Source organism: Pecten maximus, chromosome 2, assembly GCF_902652985.1.
Source record: "Pecten maximus chromosome 2, xPecMax1.1, whole genome shotgun sequence".
Lineage (NCBI taxonomy): Eukaryota > Metazoa > Mollusca > Bivalvia > Pectinida > Pectinidae > Pecten > Pecten maximus.
Genome location: NC_047016.1, coordinates 20,081,193 through 20,104,613, shown reverse-complemented (window position 1 = coordinate 20,104,613; position 23,421 = coordinate 20,081,193). Strand labels below are relative to the sequence as shown.

Sequence of the window (23,421 nt, the reverse complement as noted above, 5' to 3'; positions counted from 1 at the left end):
AGTTTGTACAAGAAACTTTTCTACTTGCATCTGCCTGACGATTGAACTATTAATATACATAATTCTGTACGTGGACCATGACTCTACTTCCAGTACAGAATGTTTATACAGGATTTACTATTTTATATCCACATCTTTATGCATATCGTCTATCATGGCAACTATTCAAAGGGTATAGCTCTCACGCAACTAATCCACAGCGCAGCAAAATGGTATATCCCATTATCAAAGACAAATAATTACTCCATAACTGCTACACATTGTAAAGATCATTTGGTAAAATGCATACATAAATACATTAGCTTTTACTCGCTATATATACGACTCCTCCGCTGAAAAGCCAGCTTCGCTTACCAAAAGTTACAATTCAGAGAAAAGGAGAGCATCGTATCGAACACTCTTGGCAAGCGAAGATGCTGCGAGACCGCAGTAGCGAAAGTAAAGCCAGTTAAATAAATGGTTTACGTCTTAATGATAAACACGACTTTATATATCATATGACTTTATATGTTATATGTCATCCTGGCCCTTCGTCAGGATGACCTAAAAGAGCACCATTTCAAAATGCACTGACAAATGGATGCACGCGCATACCTAATCATTTCAATGGATATTAGAATTGTGACTTACCCAAAGAAAAAGAAAATTGATACTGAAGCTTCGACGGTTTATTTCTTTGTGATAAACCTCGCCGTTAAACAACATCTTAAATGTGGACATTTACCACAGGCGTCTGCTTCTTGTAAGAATTGATAGAAAAAAAACATTAGCCCCTACTCTACTATACGCCTGTGATGTTTGCCTAAAGAAAACATGATTTGAAATAATTTTTGATTTGCCGTTGGTCAGTATTTGGATGAACATTTCAATAGTTTCCACACTGTCGGTCAGTATCCTAATTGATGACTTTAGGGTAAGAGTACCTACTTCTCGGATCAGCTGATTACATCTCTGGGTAAATGGTGTGAAGTTCAAAAAGGTTTTGGTGATTCTTTTATATTGGCCAATTCTGGTCAACAAACTCTGTTTACTGTATACTATATAAAAATGCCGCTGGTTAATCTCGATACGTTTAAGTTATCTTCCATTTCGATGGTTTGAAATTCCTGCCAATCCCTATAGTTAAGTCATAACTAAGTACTCGTTCAAAAGAAAACTCTTATTGTACCCGTAAATTTACTACAACATATACACGTTAATGGCCGTTCTTTGCAGTATTCAGAAGCACCGAGTAGAAAGCCTTTTTATCGATTTTGGTAACGATAGTTAAATTAGGATTTTTCTTGAGTACTTTGTGCCAGTCGACCACCATTTGTCCATAGGTAAATTTCCCACCAAGTTCGACAGTTGCGTACACCTCTTTAGTTTCCAAGACAACCTCTGACGGACTCAACATACATGCTGCCAAGAACTCATCAGCTGGAATATAGTTCCAGCCTTGCTCGATAGAATAGGCAACAGGTTTCTGTTCAACTGCCTTTAAGAATTTGTTCCGTTTGCCAGGGAATCTTCTCAGTTCGTAATACTGATCCTGAAACAAGACACATAAATATAATTAACTTGAATACAATTTAAACTCATAAAATGAGAGTATGTAATAATACTTTCACGTGGTATAATAAATAATAAAACCACAATAAACAAGGATAGCTGTTTGATTTGCGGAGACACCAAAGTAAAGGCATACCGCAAAATGTTTTGCTCCCCAGGAAAAAGGGGCCCGAGATCAAACATGGCACACCATGATGTATCATACCAAATATAGAATGAAAAGATGTAAATAAACGTTCTTTAGCTTGACAAATGAACGTGATGTACACAATGCCAAACACATCTATAACAAATAAATGGCCTACCCAAGTAGGTCCGTTTTCCTCACAGACTTCCCAACCAACCAGTGTCGTGGGACATCGAACCTGCTCCAGGGCTATGTAAGCTGCTTCCGGGTCAGAGTGGAAGTTGAACTCTGCGCTCACTGTTATGTTACCTTTACCTGCCAATAAAATCATTTTATCATAAGCACCCACATAATGATACCGTACGTATTTGAAGAAGAAGAAGAAGAAGAAGAAGAAGAAGAAGAAGAATGTGGTGGGACGAGTAAAAATAAGTTAGGGTTCAAAGATCGGTATATCGAAAATTCCGACAGTTATTCACGATGTCAGAAGACATTCGGAAATACGCAAACCACGACATAGATGTCAATTCCAATATCTTTGTCGTCATAATGTATCTCCTCTAATCTGATTGGCTGTTGATTTCCGATTTCTTTCATTTTTTAATTATACTTATACATGTCTGTTTTCGGAATGTTGTTACGTAGTTATAATGTTGTTTATGTCATCTCTGTCAAGTAAAACAGCCCTCGCTTTTATTACATGTAATGAGCACCAAAGCATATATTGTTTACTATAACTCGGGAGTTAGCGAACAACAGTCTGATATTTTACTTCCAGTGCAGTTGCTTTTCCCTTTACCAATGTGAGTGTTTAAACAAGAAGATGACATTTTGATTAGGATACATACACATCATACACTACGTTATGAAGATCGGATTGCATACAGAAGGAGCAACGCTTGGCAACACAATGATATATATTAAATGTTATATTTACCATTGACAACACAATGGCAGATCAAATGTTATATTTAGCATTGATAACACAATGATATATATCAAAGGTTATATTTACCATTGACAACACAATGACATAGATTAAAGGTTATATTTACCACTGGCAACACAATGACATAGGTTAAATGTTATATTTACCATTGACAACACAATGATATAGATTAAATGTTATATTTAACATTGACAACACAATGACATAGATTAAATGTTATATTTACCATTGACAACACAATGATATAGATTAAATGTTATATTACCATTGACAACACAATGATATATATTAAAGGTTATATTTACCATTGACAACACGATGATATAGATTAAATGTTATATTACCGTAGTAGTTGCCTCCCATTATAAAGCAGTCTCTAAGTCGGCTACCGAAGTCTGGGTCCATCTTCAGGGCCGTCGCGAGATTGGTGAGTGGGCCTATACACATCAGAGTTATCTCCCCTGGAAGGTGAGAAATAATGTGTTTAACATACCACGGAAAACGTGATGAATTTGTCTACATGCCGTCTTTTATATAGTGTAGGACATGTCACTTATTGTCTATATCCAAAATGGAAACTTGGTGATTTGGCTTCTTTGACTAAAAGCGGGGTTGACATTTTGGACATGGTAACTACATGTCCCGAGGAACCAACGTTGGTGAAAGAATGATGTAAGTTGTAATGCATTTTCTTCATTGTGATACTAAAAGTATAACACATTCTGTCGTCTGCTACATCCAACTTACACATTCCATATTGGCATATATAGTATCTTCGTTACTGCCATGGAATTGGTTATGACAAATCGAAAGATACGGCTTGAACTGCGGTCTGGGTTAGTTCCTCTGGTATCGCCAATTGACACCTCAACTATCAGTTAGTCGCTACACCCGATATATCGGAACACCTCGCCTCGATCCGTCTGCGAACGTTTTTTTTTTTTTCTAGTTTCGAAGAAAATAACGAGGGGTTCCGATTGTACACCCGACATGCCAGACCAGGATATGAGACCCGCTTCTATATGACCATATTTTAGGAGAGAACATTTACAGGCAAAACAACGAAATCGCACATTAAATCTTCCGCTGGAAATTGTAGGCCTATATGGTTATTCAGTGAAATAGATACATTTATAGACGTTTACCTGGTTAGCAAATTTATTTTCAGGCAGTGTCATAGCATATGCACCAAGTAAGGAGTCCAATGTTATAAAATCCTCAATCATTTTTATGTTTTTTTTGGAACTTTAAATCTAACCTGGGTGTTCCTTCGTTAACCGGATTATTGCGTCCGTCGCTGCCTCTTTCTGTACAATACTGACATCCGGTTCTTCTATTGACGGACAATCGCCTAACCCGTCATCTCCTTGGTAGGGATTTTTTTATCTCTTTTTGGCCAAGAATGGAAAATGCGGTACCGGGAAAAACTGGAATCTGGTAACAAAATTATATTAATTTTAGGCCGTTTGTGTTAACACTTGCAATTGCATTATACTAGAACGAATATTCATACCCTGCCTCACTGCTCTACGACGACCATCTGTCAGAAACTGTCCGTCTGTCGTCCAGAGCGTCGTTATCGAAGCTAGCAATGTACCTGCAGAAGATCATGAGATGAAGCTGCCCCCAATAATGAGATTTCGATGTTACATTTGATTACACGTTTGTCCCTGCCTCTGTGGCTAAGGATTTATAGACCCCCCCCCCCCCCCCCCCCCCCCCCCCCCAAAAAAAAAGAATTAGCCCCTACTCTTTTTTTTAATTTTATTTTTTTTTAATTTTTAAAGACATTTTTAATACATTAATGCATCAAAATCACACACACACACACACACAACAAACATCAATTCCAAAAGGTATGGTTTGCTATCATCATAATCATATCATCTTCACCATCATAATCTATATTTTTCATCAACATAATCTCATCATCCTTCTTAAACATTGAAATCATCATCATCATCATCATCATCATCATCATACTAATCATCATAATCATTATTTCATCATCATAGTAATCATCATACTACTTATAAAACTAATAATCATCATCATCATAATCATCATACTCATCACTATCATCATCAACATCATAATAATCCTCATCATCAGTCATCTTCATCATAATCTCATCATCATCATCATCATCATAATGATACTAATCATCATACTCATCACCATCATCATCATCATAAGCATCATAATTATCCACATCATCATAGTCATCTTCATCATTATCTCATCATAATCATACTAATCATTATCATCATTCTCAGAGAGAGAGAGAGAGAGAGAGAGAGAGGGGGGGGGGGGGGGGGGGGGGGGGGTCCATACAATTTCAGTTTTGTTGATATTAATCTTTAAGCCCGAAATGTTTGCAAAACAAAAGTATCTAATTCACTTATTGATTCCTTCAATGTTCAGTACCATCTAGTGTCAGATAAGTATCATCTGCCTACTGAGAAAGTAGCACGTTTGTACCATCAATTTTAATACCTTTAATCTCCTTGTTATTACGAAATCTGTTGGCAAGAATTTCAGCGCATAGAATAAAAATATATGGTGCTATTGGGTCACCCTGTCGACAGCCTCTTTTGATATTAACAAGAGATCCCAGAGGGATCTTGGCGCCCACCATTGAATGATCTTTATAGGCTCCATGTCAGATTGATCTTTTCTCTACTTTTCCCTTCCTCTAAGTCTTACTAATCTGTGTAAATTTAGAAACAGTCCTCTATAGCTAGTACTTTTCAAACAAGGGAAACCTATATATAACATTTAAGATTTAGTGATAATGGCTGTCTGTCGGCCATGTTGTTTTCGGATTGGTCCCAATATGTAAAACTAGGCACTGAGGGGAACCTACATATGAAATTTGAGAAAGATCACTTCAGTACTTTCTGAGAAATAGGGATAACAATCTTCAATTGTCAAAATCCAAGATGGCTGCCTGTCGGCAATGTTGTTTTCTGATTAGTCTCAAAATGCAATATGCATAACTAGGCACCGAGGGAAACCTGCATATGAAATTTGAGAAAGATCCCTTCCGTACTTTCTGAAAAATAGCGATAAAAAACTTCAATTGTCAAAATCCAAGATGGCTGCCTGTCGGCCATGTTGTTTTCTGATTAGTCCCAAAATGCAATATGCATAACTAGGCTCCGAGGGGAACCTACATATGAAATTTCAGAAAGATCCCTTTATTAGTTTCTGAGAAATAGCGATAACAAACTTCAATTGTCAAAATCCAAGATGGCTGCCTGTCGGCCATGCTGTAATCTGATTAGTCTCAAAATGCAATATGCATAACTAGGCACCGAGGGGAACCTGCATATGAAATTTTAGAAAGATCCCTTCATTACTTTCTGAGAAAATAGCGATAACAAACTTCAATTATCAAAATCCAAGATGGCTGCCTGTCGGCCATGTTGTTTTCCGATTGGTCTCAAAATGCAGTATTTTCTGAGGATTAGCGATAACAAGAATTGTTTACGGACGGACGGAGGGACGGCCGGACGGACGACGGACCACGGACGCAGGGCGATTTGAATAGCCCACCATCTGATGATGGTGGGCTAAAAAATGAAGACAGATTTACCCCTTGATTGACAGATGCCCCTACATTATTATGAAACAGTTTTATCCAATTCAAAACATCACTTCTAAAACCAAAGAAGCTGAATACCTTTTCTAGGAAATTCCAAGACACCGAATCAAAAGCTTTTTCAAAATCTACCATTAGAACCATACCAGGGATATTATTATTTTCTGTAAAATTCATTACTCAGTAAAGTAATTGGCCTCCAGCTCATTATAAAATGGTGTGGTTTATTTTTTTAGGAATACAAGCAATAATACCATGACGTTGTGTGATTAGTAGTTCCCCTTTAACAAATCCATAATTTAATGACCGAACAACAAAGATACCAAAGTTTTTCCAAAAGTGTTTGTAAAATTCGACTGTAAAACAATCTGATCCTGGACTTTTGTTATTTTTCATGTTTGCCAATATTTTACTTGCTTCAGAGTCAGAATGATTAAGTTTAGGTATGTTTTCAAAGTCAAGAAAAGTAGTAAGGTCAACATTTTCAAGATTTTTTTTAGAATCATAGAGTTTTTCATAAAAACATTTTACTTCATCTAGAATGTGTTCTTGCTTTGTAATAAAACTCCCATCATCACACTGTAATTTAGGAATCATTTTTTATATGAAATTTCTATTTTCAAGACTAAAAAAGTAACTAGTAGGTTTTCCCCTTCCTCTTCCCAACGAGCCCTAGATCTTACAATGCTACCTTTAATTTTCTTAATTCTAATATCTTCTAATTCTTTTTTCTTATTATCTAGCTCTGTAACATTAATTGTATCTTGTTTTTCAAGTTCTTCTATAGACGCTTGATTATGTAATCCTACCCTTGCATGTAAAACACTTGAATGACTCAGATGGTCTATATCGGAGGGTATAAAAGCCGGCTCTGACAGAACACAAACACTCTGATTTCGGTATCCAAACTGTACAGACAGAAGCGGAGAGACCCTAAGGTGGTAGCTAGTTATGGAAAGATAGATGTGACCACGGTCTTCTCCTTGATCCATCAACTAATCGTTTTAACACAGAGTGTTTGGCAGAGGCTGATAGGTTAGCGACTACAATTTAGTTGGCGACTACAAGCAGGTAGTCGACGGTCAAGTCAGCAACTACAAGGTAGTCGGCGGGCATGTCAGCGACCATACTATAAGTAGTGTTGGTGGTCAGCAGCAAACACCAGGGGTTAGGTGGCCGATGAAAATACATAGGAACAGTCAGAGCGTATAATCATGTTCGATTACACATATTGCTAGTCACTGAATCCCCGTAGCCGTATAGTCAGCGGTCACACACAGACCGGCGACCAGTAATTATAACTACAATGTAGCCGTTGTGAGTGGTACGGGACGAGTTATAGTATTAAGATTAAGTGTCAGCGGTCAGACAGACCACTGTATATATAAAACTTATATTTTATGTGTTATATGTTCTCGTTAAATGTTAAAGGCTACCAAATAGTAGTAATATTTGTATATATTTGCATCTGTAGACTAGTCACTAACCAGGATCTATTAGAGGTAGTGACGAACCCATTTGTAAACGTCACAGATTCCCTAAGGTTTCCCAGGTTACACAGCCGGTTTTCAAGTGTTACACCTTGTTGAGGTGTTGATATAGGAGCGATATTTGTTTCTATACATGTAACACCAGATGCTGACGCCTGTGATTTGACCTAGACCCAGGGAACTTTCCTTTATATAGTTTTAGTAAAATTGAGAAATAAATAATCTGAGACCGACCTTTAACAGGAAAGAATATCGTCTTTGTAAACTACAAGTCCCTACAATGTACAATGTATGTATATTAAAGTACCAAACAACTGATTGTTATACTGCTTAGTGCTATTTGTTATAAACAATTCAAGCCACGAACATGTTAAGACGCATTGACATGTATTCTATACTCGTGTGTATTTCAAACATTGATTTACGTACATTCAATTTGTCCGCGGCTCCGAGTATTTTCAGAACGTTGCACACAACCTGTTCCACGCCGCTGTTACCCCTGACGCACGTGAGGGCAATGACGTCATACTCGGTGGAGTCCAACATCATGAAGATCGCCTGAGCATCGTCTATACCACCGTCTGTATCAATTATTAGCATCTTCCTTTGTGAGGACATTTTATCGGGATGTCTATAAACAATGGGAAAATGATGGATATACAGTTGCTTTCAGTACATGTATAGGTTCGTATGTAGTGGTAAATCAACACATCATCTGCCACTTTGGACGATTAAAAATGTCATTTCTCGAAACCCTTACTCAAATTATCCCATCTATTTCAGATAAGGGGAGCTAATTCTAAACGTCATTCATACGAGATGAAAATATAACAGTAGTTCTCTTAATCACGATATATTCAGGGTTAACATCGTAGACAGTCCTCGTGTAAATGTGGATCCCCAATAGAAAATGAATTGGCATGCCTTTTTTGAAAGCACTATTTCATTTAAGCAGAGGTATGAGTCTTTTTCTTCAAAATGTGAGGCTGTTTACATTTTTTTTTTTTTTTTTTTTATCTTTGTTGTTATTCATGTTAAGGTTATTACCTTTATGTTATTAATATTGTATCCCTATGAATGTATTATTTATCACCCAGTTGTGCAATTTTGAAAAGATATATATATATTAGAGGAAAGGGCCTTGATAGGGTTGTACAATGTAACAACTTGCGTCCAATCCTTGTGTCATTTTCTTGACAATAAAATATGTTTAATATATATAACAAATGTAAGTGTTTGGATCATGCAGATAACAGGGTATGTGTACAGCCGCCTACAGCCGCTATCTTTTATCAATTACTTTTTTTGTATTCTTGGCAACAAATATAATTCAAGTTCTTTAGTATCTAAAATTGCGATTGCATTTAGTATAAAAGATTAGACATATCAAAGGGATATTCCGTAAAGAATAGTATGTCTTGTTATTTCTCAGAAGTGTCTACATATGTATGTTCTTAATGGTATCGGGTACCTCAATTTATCGCCTTCATTTAGGCAGTCTAATTTGATATTGGTAGGTGGTATCCCCATCAATTTTTTATTAAAAAAAACATACTTTAACGACGGTATAGATGTTCTGATGCTTACAATAGCTTCAAATTCATTTAAAGAGTTCTTAAAATGTACAGAACAGTCAGAAAAGGTGCGATTTGTGGTGGGTATCCCTTTAATCTGTTCCATGGTAATAACATGGTGTACATGTCCAGGTATGTATATATATACTTCCATACGTATGGGTCAATATGAACTTATACAGTACTAAAGGCATGCCATATCGACTTCGGTCGACCCTGTCGTCACCTGGCTTACCTAGAGGCTGTGATTGTACATGTATACTGTTCAAATCTGAAATCGGGTTTCTAGATTACCAGGTCAAGTCCTCACTCACACGACATACAGGACATTCTGACAGTCCAATGTGGTTATTTTACAACGCATTTTCACATCTGGTTACATATAAGTTTATAACTCTAGTTTACGTGCTGTACTCACGTTGCTCCTGTTGTATGCGGGCGGCAATGTGTACCTGACACTGTGGGTATTTTCTAAGTGTGACACGCTCTGGCCTGAAGTTATATTTAGGACTCACACAACTAAATATTTTACATTATCTTATTACAAGTGACTCCATCCCCTCAATCGTGAGTCTGACTTAATAGTATCGTCCATGCCGAAATTCAACGCAAACTGCGCCTCCTCATATTCTCGTATATATAGGAAGTACCTATTCTATGTGTTAAATACTGAAGAAAGTAGCTACACACCTCAGGATCTGTGTGCAGAAATTAACCGATAACGTGAACTGTCCTGTGTCCTGTGTCCTGTGTATAATACAGGGCTTTGATTCTGGTAGTTAACATCCAGGGTTAATCTACAATATATCGGGGTTATTGAATTTTACTCTTGAGTGCTAATTTCAAGGTACGGACGTCTGTGAGTGTAATAAGTATAACAAATTGTAACGTACACCGGTGGTCTAGCTAGGGTACCCTGACACCCAGAACACCTCCGGTCAAGCAAGGGTACCCTGACACCCAGAACACCTGTGGCCTAGCTAGGGTACCCTGACACCCAGAACACCGGTGGCCTAGCTAGGGTACCCTGACACCCAGAACACATATGGTCTAGCTAGGGTACCCTGACACCCAGAACACCTGTGGCCTAGCTAGGGTACCCTGACACCCAGAACACCTGTGGCCTAGCTAGGGTATCCTGACACCCAGAACACCTATGGCCTAGCTAGGGTATCCTGACAACCAGAACACCTGTGACCTAGCTAGGGTACCCTGACACCCAGAACACCTGTGGCCTAGCTAGGGTACCCTGACACCCAGAACACCTATGGCCTAGCTAGGGTACCCTGACACCCAGAACACCTGTGGCCTAGCTAGGGTACCCTGGCACCCGAACACCTGTGGCCTAGCTAGGGTACCCTGACACCCAGAATACCTGTGGCCTAGCTAGGGTACCCTGACACCCAGAACACCTCCGGTCAAGCAAGGGTACCCTGACACCCAGAACACCTGTAGCCTAGCTAGGCTACCCTGACATCCAGAACACCTATGGCCTAGCTAGGGTACCCTGACACCCAGAACACCTGTGGCCTAGCTAGGGTACCCTGACACCCAGAACACCTGTGGCCTAGCTAGGGTACCCTGACACCCAGAACACCTGTGGCTTAGCTAGAGTTCCCTGACACCCAGAACACCTGTAGCCTAGCTAGGGTACCCTGACACCCAGAACACCTGTGGCTTAGCTAGAGTTCCCTGACACCCAGAACACCTATGGCCTAGCTAGGCTACCCTGACATCCAGAACACCTGTGGCTTAGCTAGGGTACCCTGACACCCAGAACACCTGTGGCCTAGCTAGGGTACCCTGACACCCAGAACACCTGTGGCCTAGCTAGGGTACCCTGATACCCAGAACACCTGTGGCCTAGCTAGGGTACCCTGACACCCAGAACACCTGTGGTCTAGCTAGGGTACCCTGACACCCAGAACACCTGTGGTCTAGCTAGGGTACCCTGACATCCAGAACACATGAAATAAAGAACACACAAAGTAGGCAGGTTGTAACTTAATACAACGTCAACTTAACAAAGATTTGTGCCTAAACAGTATTTTTTTGAAAAAGTATCAATGTTACAAAACCGATAAGGTTTTTTTTCGGGTTCTATCTGTTAATGATAATATACTATCCATACTATTTAAACAAATATAAAAATATAACTTTTGTAAAAGTTTTCCTGTGTAGTTGCAGTTGTAAAGTGGTTAGAAGATATAACTTATTTATCAACAAAATATGTATTCAATCATTTTTTAAAATTGATATTACAAAATGATAAGCGGAGGTAAATTGATGATTTCATTTAAAAATCACTACACATCTCACAGACTGATAAATACTGTTCATATCGTCCCTCTTAGAGGACATACGATACACAATAAACGGAGTGTATATAACGAGTATATCACTCGTAATGATAGAGCTAACATTATAGAATTATAGAATAGAGATCGAGACGTTTATATAGAAGACATTAAATGTATTTAGCATAAATTAGTGTCCATCCATTGAAGAGCTGTGTTCAATGTCATTGCGTTAATTCCTATCTCGCTACCTCTTCAGTTAGTCGAAATGTTTTATACGAATAAGGAGTTTTTGCATCGATATGTTGGCATTAATTTATGGAACTATACTTTTATGAAGAATTTTTAACAGAAAACTCCCTTCGCTTGATATTGCTTTTAAAATTTGGACGAACTTAGCTACGTGCGAACCTCTAAATATATTAAAATTCCGAAATTTTAATTTTCCTCCAAGAATAAAACATCGTGGAGTGTAACGCCTTGGCCTGGCATTTTTTTGTTTGTTTTTGTTCGAGTTATCTCCCGTTGGCCGGACTTGACTTCCGACTATCGCCATGCGACAAATAAACTACTCTTTATCAAGCGATTTCTATCCATTTTGTTTAGATAAAGGAGCCATAAGAAATAAGTCTATTAGACTTGCATATTAATTAGCCACCAATGCAATAAGGTCATTGTTTTCTGTCACATTTAATGGCTGGACATGAAACTCATTGCTAAATGAATTCCCTGGGATGAACATCGTTAAACACACAAATGTACTAGCACGTTAACATGTGCTGTTGAGATGAGTCCGTCAACGAAACGAGTATTCAAGGTTGATAAAACAGTTTTTGATTTCCCAATATTCTATCTCCAATACCTCTATCCTACCTTGTAATGTTGAAATTAGCCCGTCAACGACACCAGTATTTAAGGTTGATAAAATAGTTTTTGATTTCCTAATATTCTATCTCTCATACCTATAACCTTATGTACCTTATCCTGCACATTTCAACCATTTTCAGTTCGAATTACGGGTTTGTATAATGTCGTTATTGTCTTTTTCCTCGACTGTCAATCTTCCTAATGTCTCCCTTGACAATGCCTCACTTTTGGCCTTTAGTTGAGCGTTCGTCCATGTGAGGAAGGCTTTGGGTTCTGTCCCCTAGCCGAGACATACCAGAGTCTTTAAAAATGGTAGTTGCTACTCCCGCTTAGCGCTCAGCATATTTGGAGTGGGACGACTAGTTTGCCCGTTGTCAGTATAATGTGACCGGGTGGGGTGTGCTGCTAGGTGTCTTCGGCAGTATGCTTCAGTGGGGTAGCACTATAAATCGGCAAAAGTTCCGGCCTATCACAAGGAGACTTAACACGAACATACCGCAGCCTCCCAAAACACACATACGCACTCACCACACGCATGCATGTTGCACGCACGGGAGGCTGTCCTTAAATGACCTTAGCTGTTAATAGGACGTTAAACAAAATAAACCAAACCAAACCAAATCAATCCTTTTAATTCCATATTTTGATTTGCATGTTGAATTGTTTCGTGGCGTAAATAACGTGTTTTTATCAAAATGACACGAGGACGCCAATATTGGATATTTTACTATGTTGAATCAATCTGAGGACAATACTGCTACCCATTAACACACCATGTAGAAGTCTATTTCTCAACAGTAATGGAGCTTGTTTCATAATATTTGAATGTTGGTGTGTTGTTAAAAGAAATACAGGATAAACTCTTCAATACTGTAAAGTATAGTAGAATACTGATAGTGAGTGGTTATGGAAATTAATATAAAAAATATCTCTTAAGAAGAAAAAAGAAGAAAAAATCAAATAAATACGCTAAACTGTGAAAAGGATATTGCGGCCGTATAGTTGTTCATGCAGACGGATAGTTTTGTAAACTATCAATATTTTAATTCGGTCTAAGAGCTGCAATGCTCCTTAAGGTCTGAAGGATTAATTTTCAGTGCTTCGAGCTAAATGTAAGTTACGAGTTACACCCCTTGGACTGTAGTTTGGTAAAACAGCATGCCTATTTTACTTATTAAAGAGAAGGGTATCAACGCAAAGATAGAAAACAATGTATGAATAATTATAGCAACGCAAAGATAGAAAACAATGTATGAATAATTATAGCAACGCAAAGATAGAAAACAATGTAGAAATAATTATACCACGCAAAGATAGAAAGCAATGTACATGTAAGCCTAGTAGTCTTAAGATCACTGTAGTAGAGTAAAGGACCAAAGCGGCATCTATAATAAGGTATACAGTTTGTAAAAAGATACGACGGCAATATAGGAACGAATAATGAACTACACCGAGACCATTGGAAACAGTATATGGAGAATATAACCAGGTGTTAAAGAAGTGGAGACGTTATTTTGTTTTAGTCACAACACCCGTCAATTAAAGAACACCGACCACTTCATACATTATGTCGCACAAGGAAACGGAATCCGTCCCAAATGTTGATGTACTACTCAAGTTGGTATTAATAAAGGGCGTACTGAAGGCCTAAGCAGTTTAATACAAAAAAAAAAAAAAAAAACCGATTTCGATTCCTGATTGTGATATTCAATTTTAATGATATGCCTTATCTACAAGTGTCATGATCATCATAGATATCTCTGGGGAATACTCTCCTTCCATTTGTGAAGGGAAAATTGAAGAATTTAATTCTGTTGATTAGTTCACGTAGTGGATGCGTTGTCACTATTCTGGATCTCACTTCTACTACGTAACAATTTGATTTGACCAAAATATTAAATAATATATTTTTTTATTCAGAAATATATACATATGCGACGGTGTCAACGTACACAAAAATACAAATATAGGTAATTCACTGTTGAAGAGATACTTGACAGTTGTGAATACACTAATAGCATTAACCGGGACCACTGAACGCTTATTTTCAATGTGGTTCCTAATCAATATCAAATCAGTTTTCAAATCACTGATATCAAGACTCGGTCCAACGCAGAGTAATATCAATGATAATTTGCTTTTTATATTAACGAACAAAAGAACTCGTTAGTCATTAAAAAATAGTTTAAGGATATAGGTACAAATGTACCATGATAAGAATAACCCCGGAACTATTACATTGTATATTCTATTGTTAAAATACACATATTCATTCTCAATGTTTTCTTTTGAACTTTCCAGCAAGTTTTTTTTATTATTTGACTCCTCAACAATGTTACTTATTCTTTGTTTCATATTATTGAGAAGATTGTTCCATTTTCACCACACTATTAAAAAATGTAACAGATTCTGGTCATTTTACACTTTTAGTTTTAAAAATTCAAATTTCGTAGTACATGGTATTGTATTAAATCCTTTGTCCTCCAATGTGAGCGATTATCTTATATAAGGACATTTACGGTGTACAACGTTGAAGTCATCAGTGAGTTTCAGCTATTTAAGCCTCAATGTTACGTTAAGAATGTTGAGTTGCTTTCAGTTCGGCGAACACAATTCTTGTTCTGGGATCAAGCTTGGCTATACAACATTCAACCATATTTGTAATTTTTGCTTGTGTCTTGTAATCCTTCCAAACCAAGATATTCTTACAAAAAATTGTAAAGCATAGTCGAAATGACGTTGGGTAAGTGCTGAACAGAGTTTTTTTCTAGCTTTGATTAAAAGACTGTTCCTATACAAAAACGTCACCGAAATACTTTCCGTTCCGGATAAGTCATTAACACATTGTTCATCCGATAAGTATTCCTGTCGCACAATCCTGGTCAACCATGCCAAAGGAGCTTGCAGGGATCGAGGTTGCTTATTTTTCTTTACAACCAGAGAGGATACTCCCTGTTTCGCCAAAGTGAAGGGATAATTTTGTTTCGATCACCCAGTCCTGAATAAAGTTGATAGGTTTTTTTTTGTTTTTTTTTTTATTGGATAAAACCAGAGAAGTACTGTGCAAAAAAAAAAAATCATCGCATTTACATCTGCAGATAAAGATAGCATGCATGCAGAGTAAATACTAATTTGTATATTATTACTTCAACATGAATAAGACTATCTGTTTTGTTTTTACTATGGATCTGAACCCCAGAATTGAATCACTCCGTAAGATTTCAAGTTTTCTTCAGATAATATCGTGATCACTAGTGTCTTTTGAAGCTCCATTCTAGTGAATCAATCCTTGGTAGTAATCACCAAAGTGGTAAGACACGAGTCGGAGGCGCTTCTGAAGACTGATTGAAGCTCATATGATATTATTTGATTTCAAAAACGTTTCGAGTTTTTCGATTGTTTAAGAAAAATTCAGGCGCTATACTTAGAATACTGACTAGCCGTTAATTCTCTGTCTTCCATCTTTATAAAGTATTTGACATGTACCCTTGCTGTGTTTATAATGGTTTAACATGTACCCTGACTGTGTTTATAAAGGGTTTAACATGTACCCTCGCTGTGTTTATAAAGGGTTTAACATGTACCCTGACTGTGTTTATAAAGGGTTTAACATGTACCCTGACTGTGTTTATAAAGGGTTTAACATGTACCCTAACTGTGTTTATAAAGGGTTTAACATGTACCCTGACTGTGTTTATAAAGGGTTTAACATGTACCCTGACTGTGTTTATAAAGGGTTTAACATGTACCCTGACTGTGTTTATAAAGGGTTTAACATGTATCCTGACTGTGTTTATAAAGGGTTTAACATGTACCCTGACTGTGTTTATAAAGGGTTTAACATGTACCCTGACTGTGTTTATAAAGGGTTTAACATGTACCCTGACTGTGTTTATAAAGGGTTTAACATGTACCCTGACTGTGTTTATAAAGGGTTTAACATGTACCCTCGCTGTGTTTATAAAGGGTTTAACATGTACCCTGACTGTGTTTATAAAGGGTTTAACATGTACCCTGACTATGTTTATAAAGGGTTTAACATGTACCCTGACTGTGTTTATACAGGGTTTAACATGTACCCTTACTGTGTTTATAAAGGGTTTAACATGTACCCTGACTGTGTTTATAAAGGGTTTAACATGTACCCTTACTGTGTTTATAAAGGGTTTAACATGTACCCTGACTGTGTTTATAAAGGGTTTAACATGTACCCTGACTGTGTTTATAAAGGGTTTAACATGTACCCTGACTGTGTTTATAAAGGGTTTAACATGTACCCTGACTGTGTTTATAAAGGGTTTAACATGTACCCTGACTGTTTATAAAGGGTTTAACATGTACCCTGACTGTGTTTATAAAGGGTTTAACATGTACCCTGACTGTGTTTATAAAGGGTTTAACATGTACCCTGACTGTGTTTATAAAGGGTTTAACATGTACCCTGACTGTGTTTATATAGGGTTTAACATGTACCCTGACTGTGTTTATAAAGGGTTTAACATGTACCCTGACTATGTTTATAAAGGGTTTAACATGTACCCTGACTGTGTTTATAAAGGGTTTAACATGTACCCTGACTATGTTTATAAAGGGTTTAACATGTACCCTGACTGTGTTTATAAAGGGTTTAACATGTACCCTGACTGTGTTTATAAAGGGTTTAACATGTACCCTGACTGTGTTTATAAAGGGTTTAACATGTACCCTGACTGTGTTTATAAAGGGTTTAACATGTACCCTGACTGTGTTTATAAAGGGTTTAACATGTACCCTGTACTGTGTTTATAAAGGGTTTAACATGTACCCTGACTGTGTTTATAAAGGGTTTAACATGTACCCTACTGTGTTTATAAAGGGTTTAACATGTACCCTGACTGTGTTTATAAAGGGTTTAACATGTACCCTGACTGTGTTTATAAAGGGTTTAACATGTACCCTGACTGTGTTTATAAAGGGTTTAACATGTACCCTGACTGTGTTTATAAAGGGTTTAACATGTATCCCTGACTGTGTTTATAAAGGGTTTAACATGTACCCTGACTGTGTTTATAAAGGGTTTAACATGTACCCTGTACTGTGTTTATAAAGGGTTTAACATGTACCCTGACTGTGTTTATAAAGGGTTTAACATGTACCCTGACTGTGTTTATAAAGGGTTTAACATGTACCCTGACTATGTTTATAAAGGGTTTAACATGTACCCTGACTGTGTTTATAAAGGGTTTAACATGTACCCTGACTGTGTTTATAAAGGGTTTAACATGTACCCTGACTGTGTTTATAAAGAGTTTAACATGTACCCTGACTGTGTTTATAAAGGGTTTAACATGTACCCTGACTGTGTGTTGATAAAGGGTTTAACATGTACCCTGACTGTGTTTATAAAGGGTTTAACATGTACCCTGACTGTGTTTATAAAGGGTTTAACATGTACCCTGACTGTGTGTTGATAAAGGGTTTAACATGTACCCTGACTGTGTTTATAAAGGGTTTAACATGTACCCTGACTGTGTTTATAAAGGGTTTAACATGTACCCTGACTGTGTGTTGATAAAGGGTTTAACATGTACCCTGACTGTGTTTATAAAGGGTTTAACATGTACCCTGACTGTGTTTATAAAGGGTTTAACATGTACCCTGACTGTGTTTATAAAGGGTTTAACATGTACCCTGACTGTGTTTATAAAGGGTTTAACATGTACCCTGACTGTGTTTATAAAGGGTTTAACATGTACCCTGTCTGTGATCTGTTCATCAAAAACTGGTTGGAACTTTTATAAAAAAAATTTCATCCTTTCAAAACAGAGCAGAGATGTTGTCAAGACAGGGTTTTCGCAAGAACAAAGTCTTCATTTATGTTTGAGAAAGAAATTTGTCTTTCTCTCTGAATTTAATCAAATGCCTGTTTTGGAAAAAAACAACTTCCTTTTGGAATACTGTTTCTTAGTCTGCAAAACGGCTTTTTCTTTTCTTTTTTTTGTGCCACGCTGTATAAACATTTAAACACTTCACTGAAACTCCGTTGATGTCTTTAGCATAAATTTGTTCGCACATAATGCCTGATTTAGTTTTGAAATAAAAGACAAAAGTCCCCTTACTTGATTTTTTTGCTGACCGTTTATTTACATTACTGGGCTATAACAGATTCGAGTTGGCTTTCTTGTAAAAAAAAGTTATAAGATAGTAACTGAGACCAAAAAGTATGAGTCCCATTTGACCTATATTTTTAGTACAACCGTTCATAACCTTTTCCCTTTCCCATTCTATTATCATCGAATGCATGGTTTGTTTTTATTTCGTGTTTGCTTGTTTATTGTTTTGTTTATATTTAGATGGTGGTTGCATATACACTTAGTTATTATCAATATTACAACAGCAATATTTAAAAATTATTAGAGTTTCACTTCGAGAAAAAAAACTCATTGATCTGCCGATTTTTTATATTCTCACACCCCAAACCCTAGCGTGTCACATGGAATTTACAACGGAAATATTCCGAAATGTTTGATAAATTATGATAATGGTCTACTTACTAAACACAATGACACAAACGACGATATCGGATATACTTACCCATGAATGGACAAGACAAAAATCAAACCGTCTTTGAGGACGAAAAACTCAATTTGTTAGAAGTAAATTAAAATTACCGCGGAGTCATTATTATTTGAAAACATGATATACGATACATGTAATTGCCTGGCCTTTGAATGCATGGATGTTGGCTCGGCTCATACAGCGATATAATAGACCAGCTTAATATGTATCAAATAATATTTTTGGTATTTTACTGATAAGAACTTTCAGCCCAACCTGAAGATCTGTGTTTTTATTGAGAGATCGTTTAAATTGCCAATTTTGTTATCATGTTTCCTGTATCCCGTAACGAATATGTCAGCATGCTTGGAAACTTCTGTATGTCGCTTTTTACTTGGGCTGTAAACTTTTGTTCTAGTATTATTATGTTTTCAAACTCTCTTTGTTCCAATATGTAAAATAATCTATGGAACCGGAATTTTGTCAAGTCATTCAAATTAAATATTCCAGTATTTTACACCTACCACACCTGTGGGACTAACATTACCAGTGATCACAATTAAGACATTAATTCCCTACCGTTATCACTATCATTATGTTATTGATAGAGGAATATTACGAATCAAAATTCCTGTAGCGGTCGTTAAAACTAACGCCTCTCTTGTTGATTTTGGGGCAGTCATTCCCGGTCCACCTAATATTAGCAAACGATTGTTAATTAATTGTTATGATGTAGATAATATCAAATCAGATCGAGTCTTCATCACAGAGACGAACGTTCAATTCAAAGACAAACTGAGACAGCGTCAGTTGAGACACTAGGAATACAAATATCGTAAAAGGAAACTGATTAAATCACAAAATTTGTCGCCTCATACCAATCATGTAATGGGACGACAAGTACATTTCCTACGCCATACATGTGGGGATTAGTGTCTCACGGGTCTGAGGGGGACGATAACTAATCCAGTTATATTCATTAAACGGTATACACTGTATCTTTTTTAAACGTGTGTTAAGGTTTCTTTATAATTATGGAAATTTAACCATTTGTGGAGGTAATGTTCGTCCATGCTTCTAATACATTACTAAATTATTAGCGGTTTGCAACCTGACATATTATAATGCATTTATATAAAGATAAGCACGTGTGTATCCAGCATAAGAGTGGTATATAATGTCAGTATTGCTACGTACAGCTTCCATAAAGAACCTGATTAAATACTCAGCGGCTACCGTATACAAAATTATATCGGAATGTTTTGCAAAAGAATTTAGATTTCATGTTTCATTTATTTCATAATGATAATAATAATTGGTTAAGTGGAATGGCGTTTAGACACGCGAGGCAATCAGGTCCCCGGATCTAGCCTGTCACTGTAGTGCGGACAGGTCGCTAGGCGTACAATCAGTAATATTTTCATGAATTCTTAACATGGAAAATATTTGTGGATGAACTGAGAGAATTTGTCTAAAATATAGGATAATTAACGATACATAATATGAATAATATTATTTTTTACATATTCCTGGTAAGAACCAAACGTATCACGTATTGAGATTAGCACTAAAGATGTAAAATGTCCGTAAGTCAAACTTGATGATGCTACAACATCACCCAATATTAAATCATCGTGATGACTTTTCTGTTCACAGAGTAACAACATTTACAGATTTATACAATGTTTCCTGTCTGTGCAGCTATATTGGTATTGTAATATTTAGATCAGTTGATTAGGAGGGAAGGTAAACTATCGAACCACATCAAATATGTCTCTATATTCTTATATTAAGAATCAGTACCCCTGTCAATGGATATGTAAACGTAAGACTAGGGAAAATACCCGACAGGATATTTCAATACCAACTAAAAATACTACAGTCATGAAATGATTGTACAAACACACAAGATTTTAAGTATTTTCAAAACCGATTAAATATAGCAGAACCAAAATAAAATAAACTGCATCATACCCCTATTAGTAGTCCGTCAATCTAGGACTCGTCAGTGCACGAAGGGCCTAAAGTGAACTTCGGAAGCGCATCAAATGCTCGAAATATATAGGTAAAAAAACCTCGATAGGGAGGTACAAAAAGTCCAAAATTCAATAAATTGAATAGTTTTCAATATTGGATTTAAAAAAAAACAACATTAAGTGTATTATATATTATGTATATTGTGAACTGTGTCACTATTTAAAACATAACAACCAGGTTACGACAAACGCTGGAAGAAAATCCACCAGCAGTGTCTACTACCCGCAATCTTAGGAGAGTGTACAAAAGAACAGCACATTGATATGATTTAATTAATGTCGTATATGACAAATACGGAACATAAACAGTATCATACACTTGTTTCACCCTAAACATCTCCATCAGTGATACGAGGGACATCAACATTCTATAGTTAAAACAGAAATCAAAGAAACAATAATAATTCAACGTATGGGAATGTATGTCAGGGTTGTGATATCTATTTCAGGGTTAATATTTCTATGTCAAGATTAACATATTTATTTCAGGGTTATTACTTCTATATCAATATTAACATATTTATTTCAGGTTTATTATTTCTATATCAAGATTAACATATTTATTTCCGGGTTATTACTTCTATATCAGGATAAACATATTTACTTAAGGGTTATTATTTCTATTTGTATTAAGGTAAACGCTTTAAAGAGTGATAGGTATACGTAGATATAACTTGCTAAGCAATTGTTCTTAAATGAGTAAAGTTTAAAAGTGCAATGTTTTAGAAAACAATCTCTGTTCTACGGTCACCCTTTTATTTCCAAAGATATCCTTTTTTATCCAAAGAAAGAAAGAAAAACAAAAACAAAATGTATCTCAGAGGTCTGAAAAAAACAACAAAAAAGATATCTCAGAGTTTGAAGAAAATGTTACAAAATCTGCTTCACTTAAGACTTCTTATTACAGGAAGATATCAATGGCTTAAAGTTGAATCACTTAATTAACACATATTCTATCAAATCGCCTTACGAATCTACTACATCAAATGGATGTTTCTAAATCCAGCCAGTTTAATGGTTTACTAAAATGCAATTGTCAGGATCATTATCTAATGCTCTCTTTTATAACAATTTTACAACAGACTAGAGCACGTATAAAAATTATGGTAACATCATTGAAAAACTGTAATGTATTTTACACGGAAAACTCAACACTTCTGTCCTGTTATCTGTTAAAGGTTCAAGTTCATGGAAGACGTTTAACTTTTAGTCTAAAAAGGAAATAGAAAAAATCTTAAAAGCCGATATTTTCATACCTCATATAAAAGCGTATTACCGTTTTAATTGCTTACTGAAATTATGTAATAAAACCCCTAACACTTAGATATTAACCTGCTTTATACATAATGTAGATTTAATAATGGAGGATAATGGGGATAACAGACGTGAATATTATAAAATTACCTCCGAATTCACTGCGCACACTTATCTCACAGATCTGGGACATTCTACATACGACCTGGTAGTTTAGCCTTCTTAATAGATCTTCAACTGAACCTTGTAATTAGCAACGCATTTATAGTAATTACAACTTTCACCGATTATTCCAATTATCACACAGTTGACAATAACCGAATAAAAATCTATGACTAGATTAGCTGAATTCAGAAACAGGCTATAGGTATAACGCTTTTATATTTTCGCTATGATAAAATCACTTAACAATATCATTATACATTTTGTTTGTAATTGAAAAAACAACACAATCTCAGATCCATTATTGTTACTTTAGTTAGTCTAATTACCTACATTATTAGCTAGGAAATGTCTGAATATACACATATACTTTGCTTGACACTTTTATTTACCTTACAATATATTTAAACTCTGACCTACATATTATCACGAACATAATTTATACCTAATTAAACATTATCTATTTATCCTATGACCTACATATTATTGATATTATCATGTACAATTTTTATACCTTATTAAACATTATCGATTTATCCTATTACCCACATAGAATTAACATGATTAATTACAAATTGCCTACCTTTATATTTCTATTATGATTATGTATCTTATATGTCCTATTATCTTACACGTTATTGACACTGTCATCTACAGTTTTCTACCTTTTCTATTTTTCTAAATGACATTTTAAACTTTTGTTTACGTTATTACCAACATTATATTTGTATCTAATTATGTAGAATATTTCACATTTTTATATAGTGTATCTACGTATGTACTTAGTAGTGCATTCATCACTATATTTTAACACTTTCTCTATTTTCGTAAGCTGAAAAATATTTAAAATAAAATGTAATTCCCAAATAAAGCTTAAAAAAAATGCTCTCACTGTTTTGTTAACAGGCAGATAATAAACTGTGAAAACTAAACCAATCAACACGCTAAAGCCTTTAATGCTATTTAACGTTGG

At 36.1% G+C, this 23,421-nt stretch overlaps 1 protein-coding gene across 1 annotated transcript; it reads right to left on the bottom strand.

The window, feature by feature from the left end:
• Positions 1-653: 653 nt before the first annotated feature.
• On the bottom strand, positions 654-9,793 carry LOC117321230 (pyrimidine-specific ribonucleoside hydrolase RihA-like). The gene is given in 7 exon segments (XM_033875700.1): positions 654-1,531; positions 1,857-1,993; positions 2,972-3,088; positions 3,886-4,008; positions 4,010-4,061; positions 8,151-8,352; positions 9,714-9,793. Coding segments are annotated over 6 exon segments (954 nt in total). The 5' UTR covers positions 8,340-8,352; positions 9,714-9,793; the 3' UTR covers positions 654-1,195.
• Between the last annotated feature and the right edge of the window lie 13,628 nt (positions 9,794-23,421).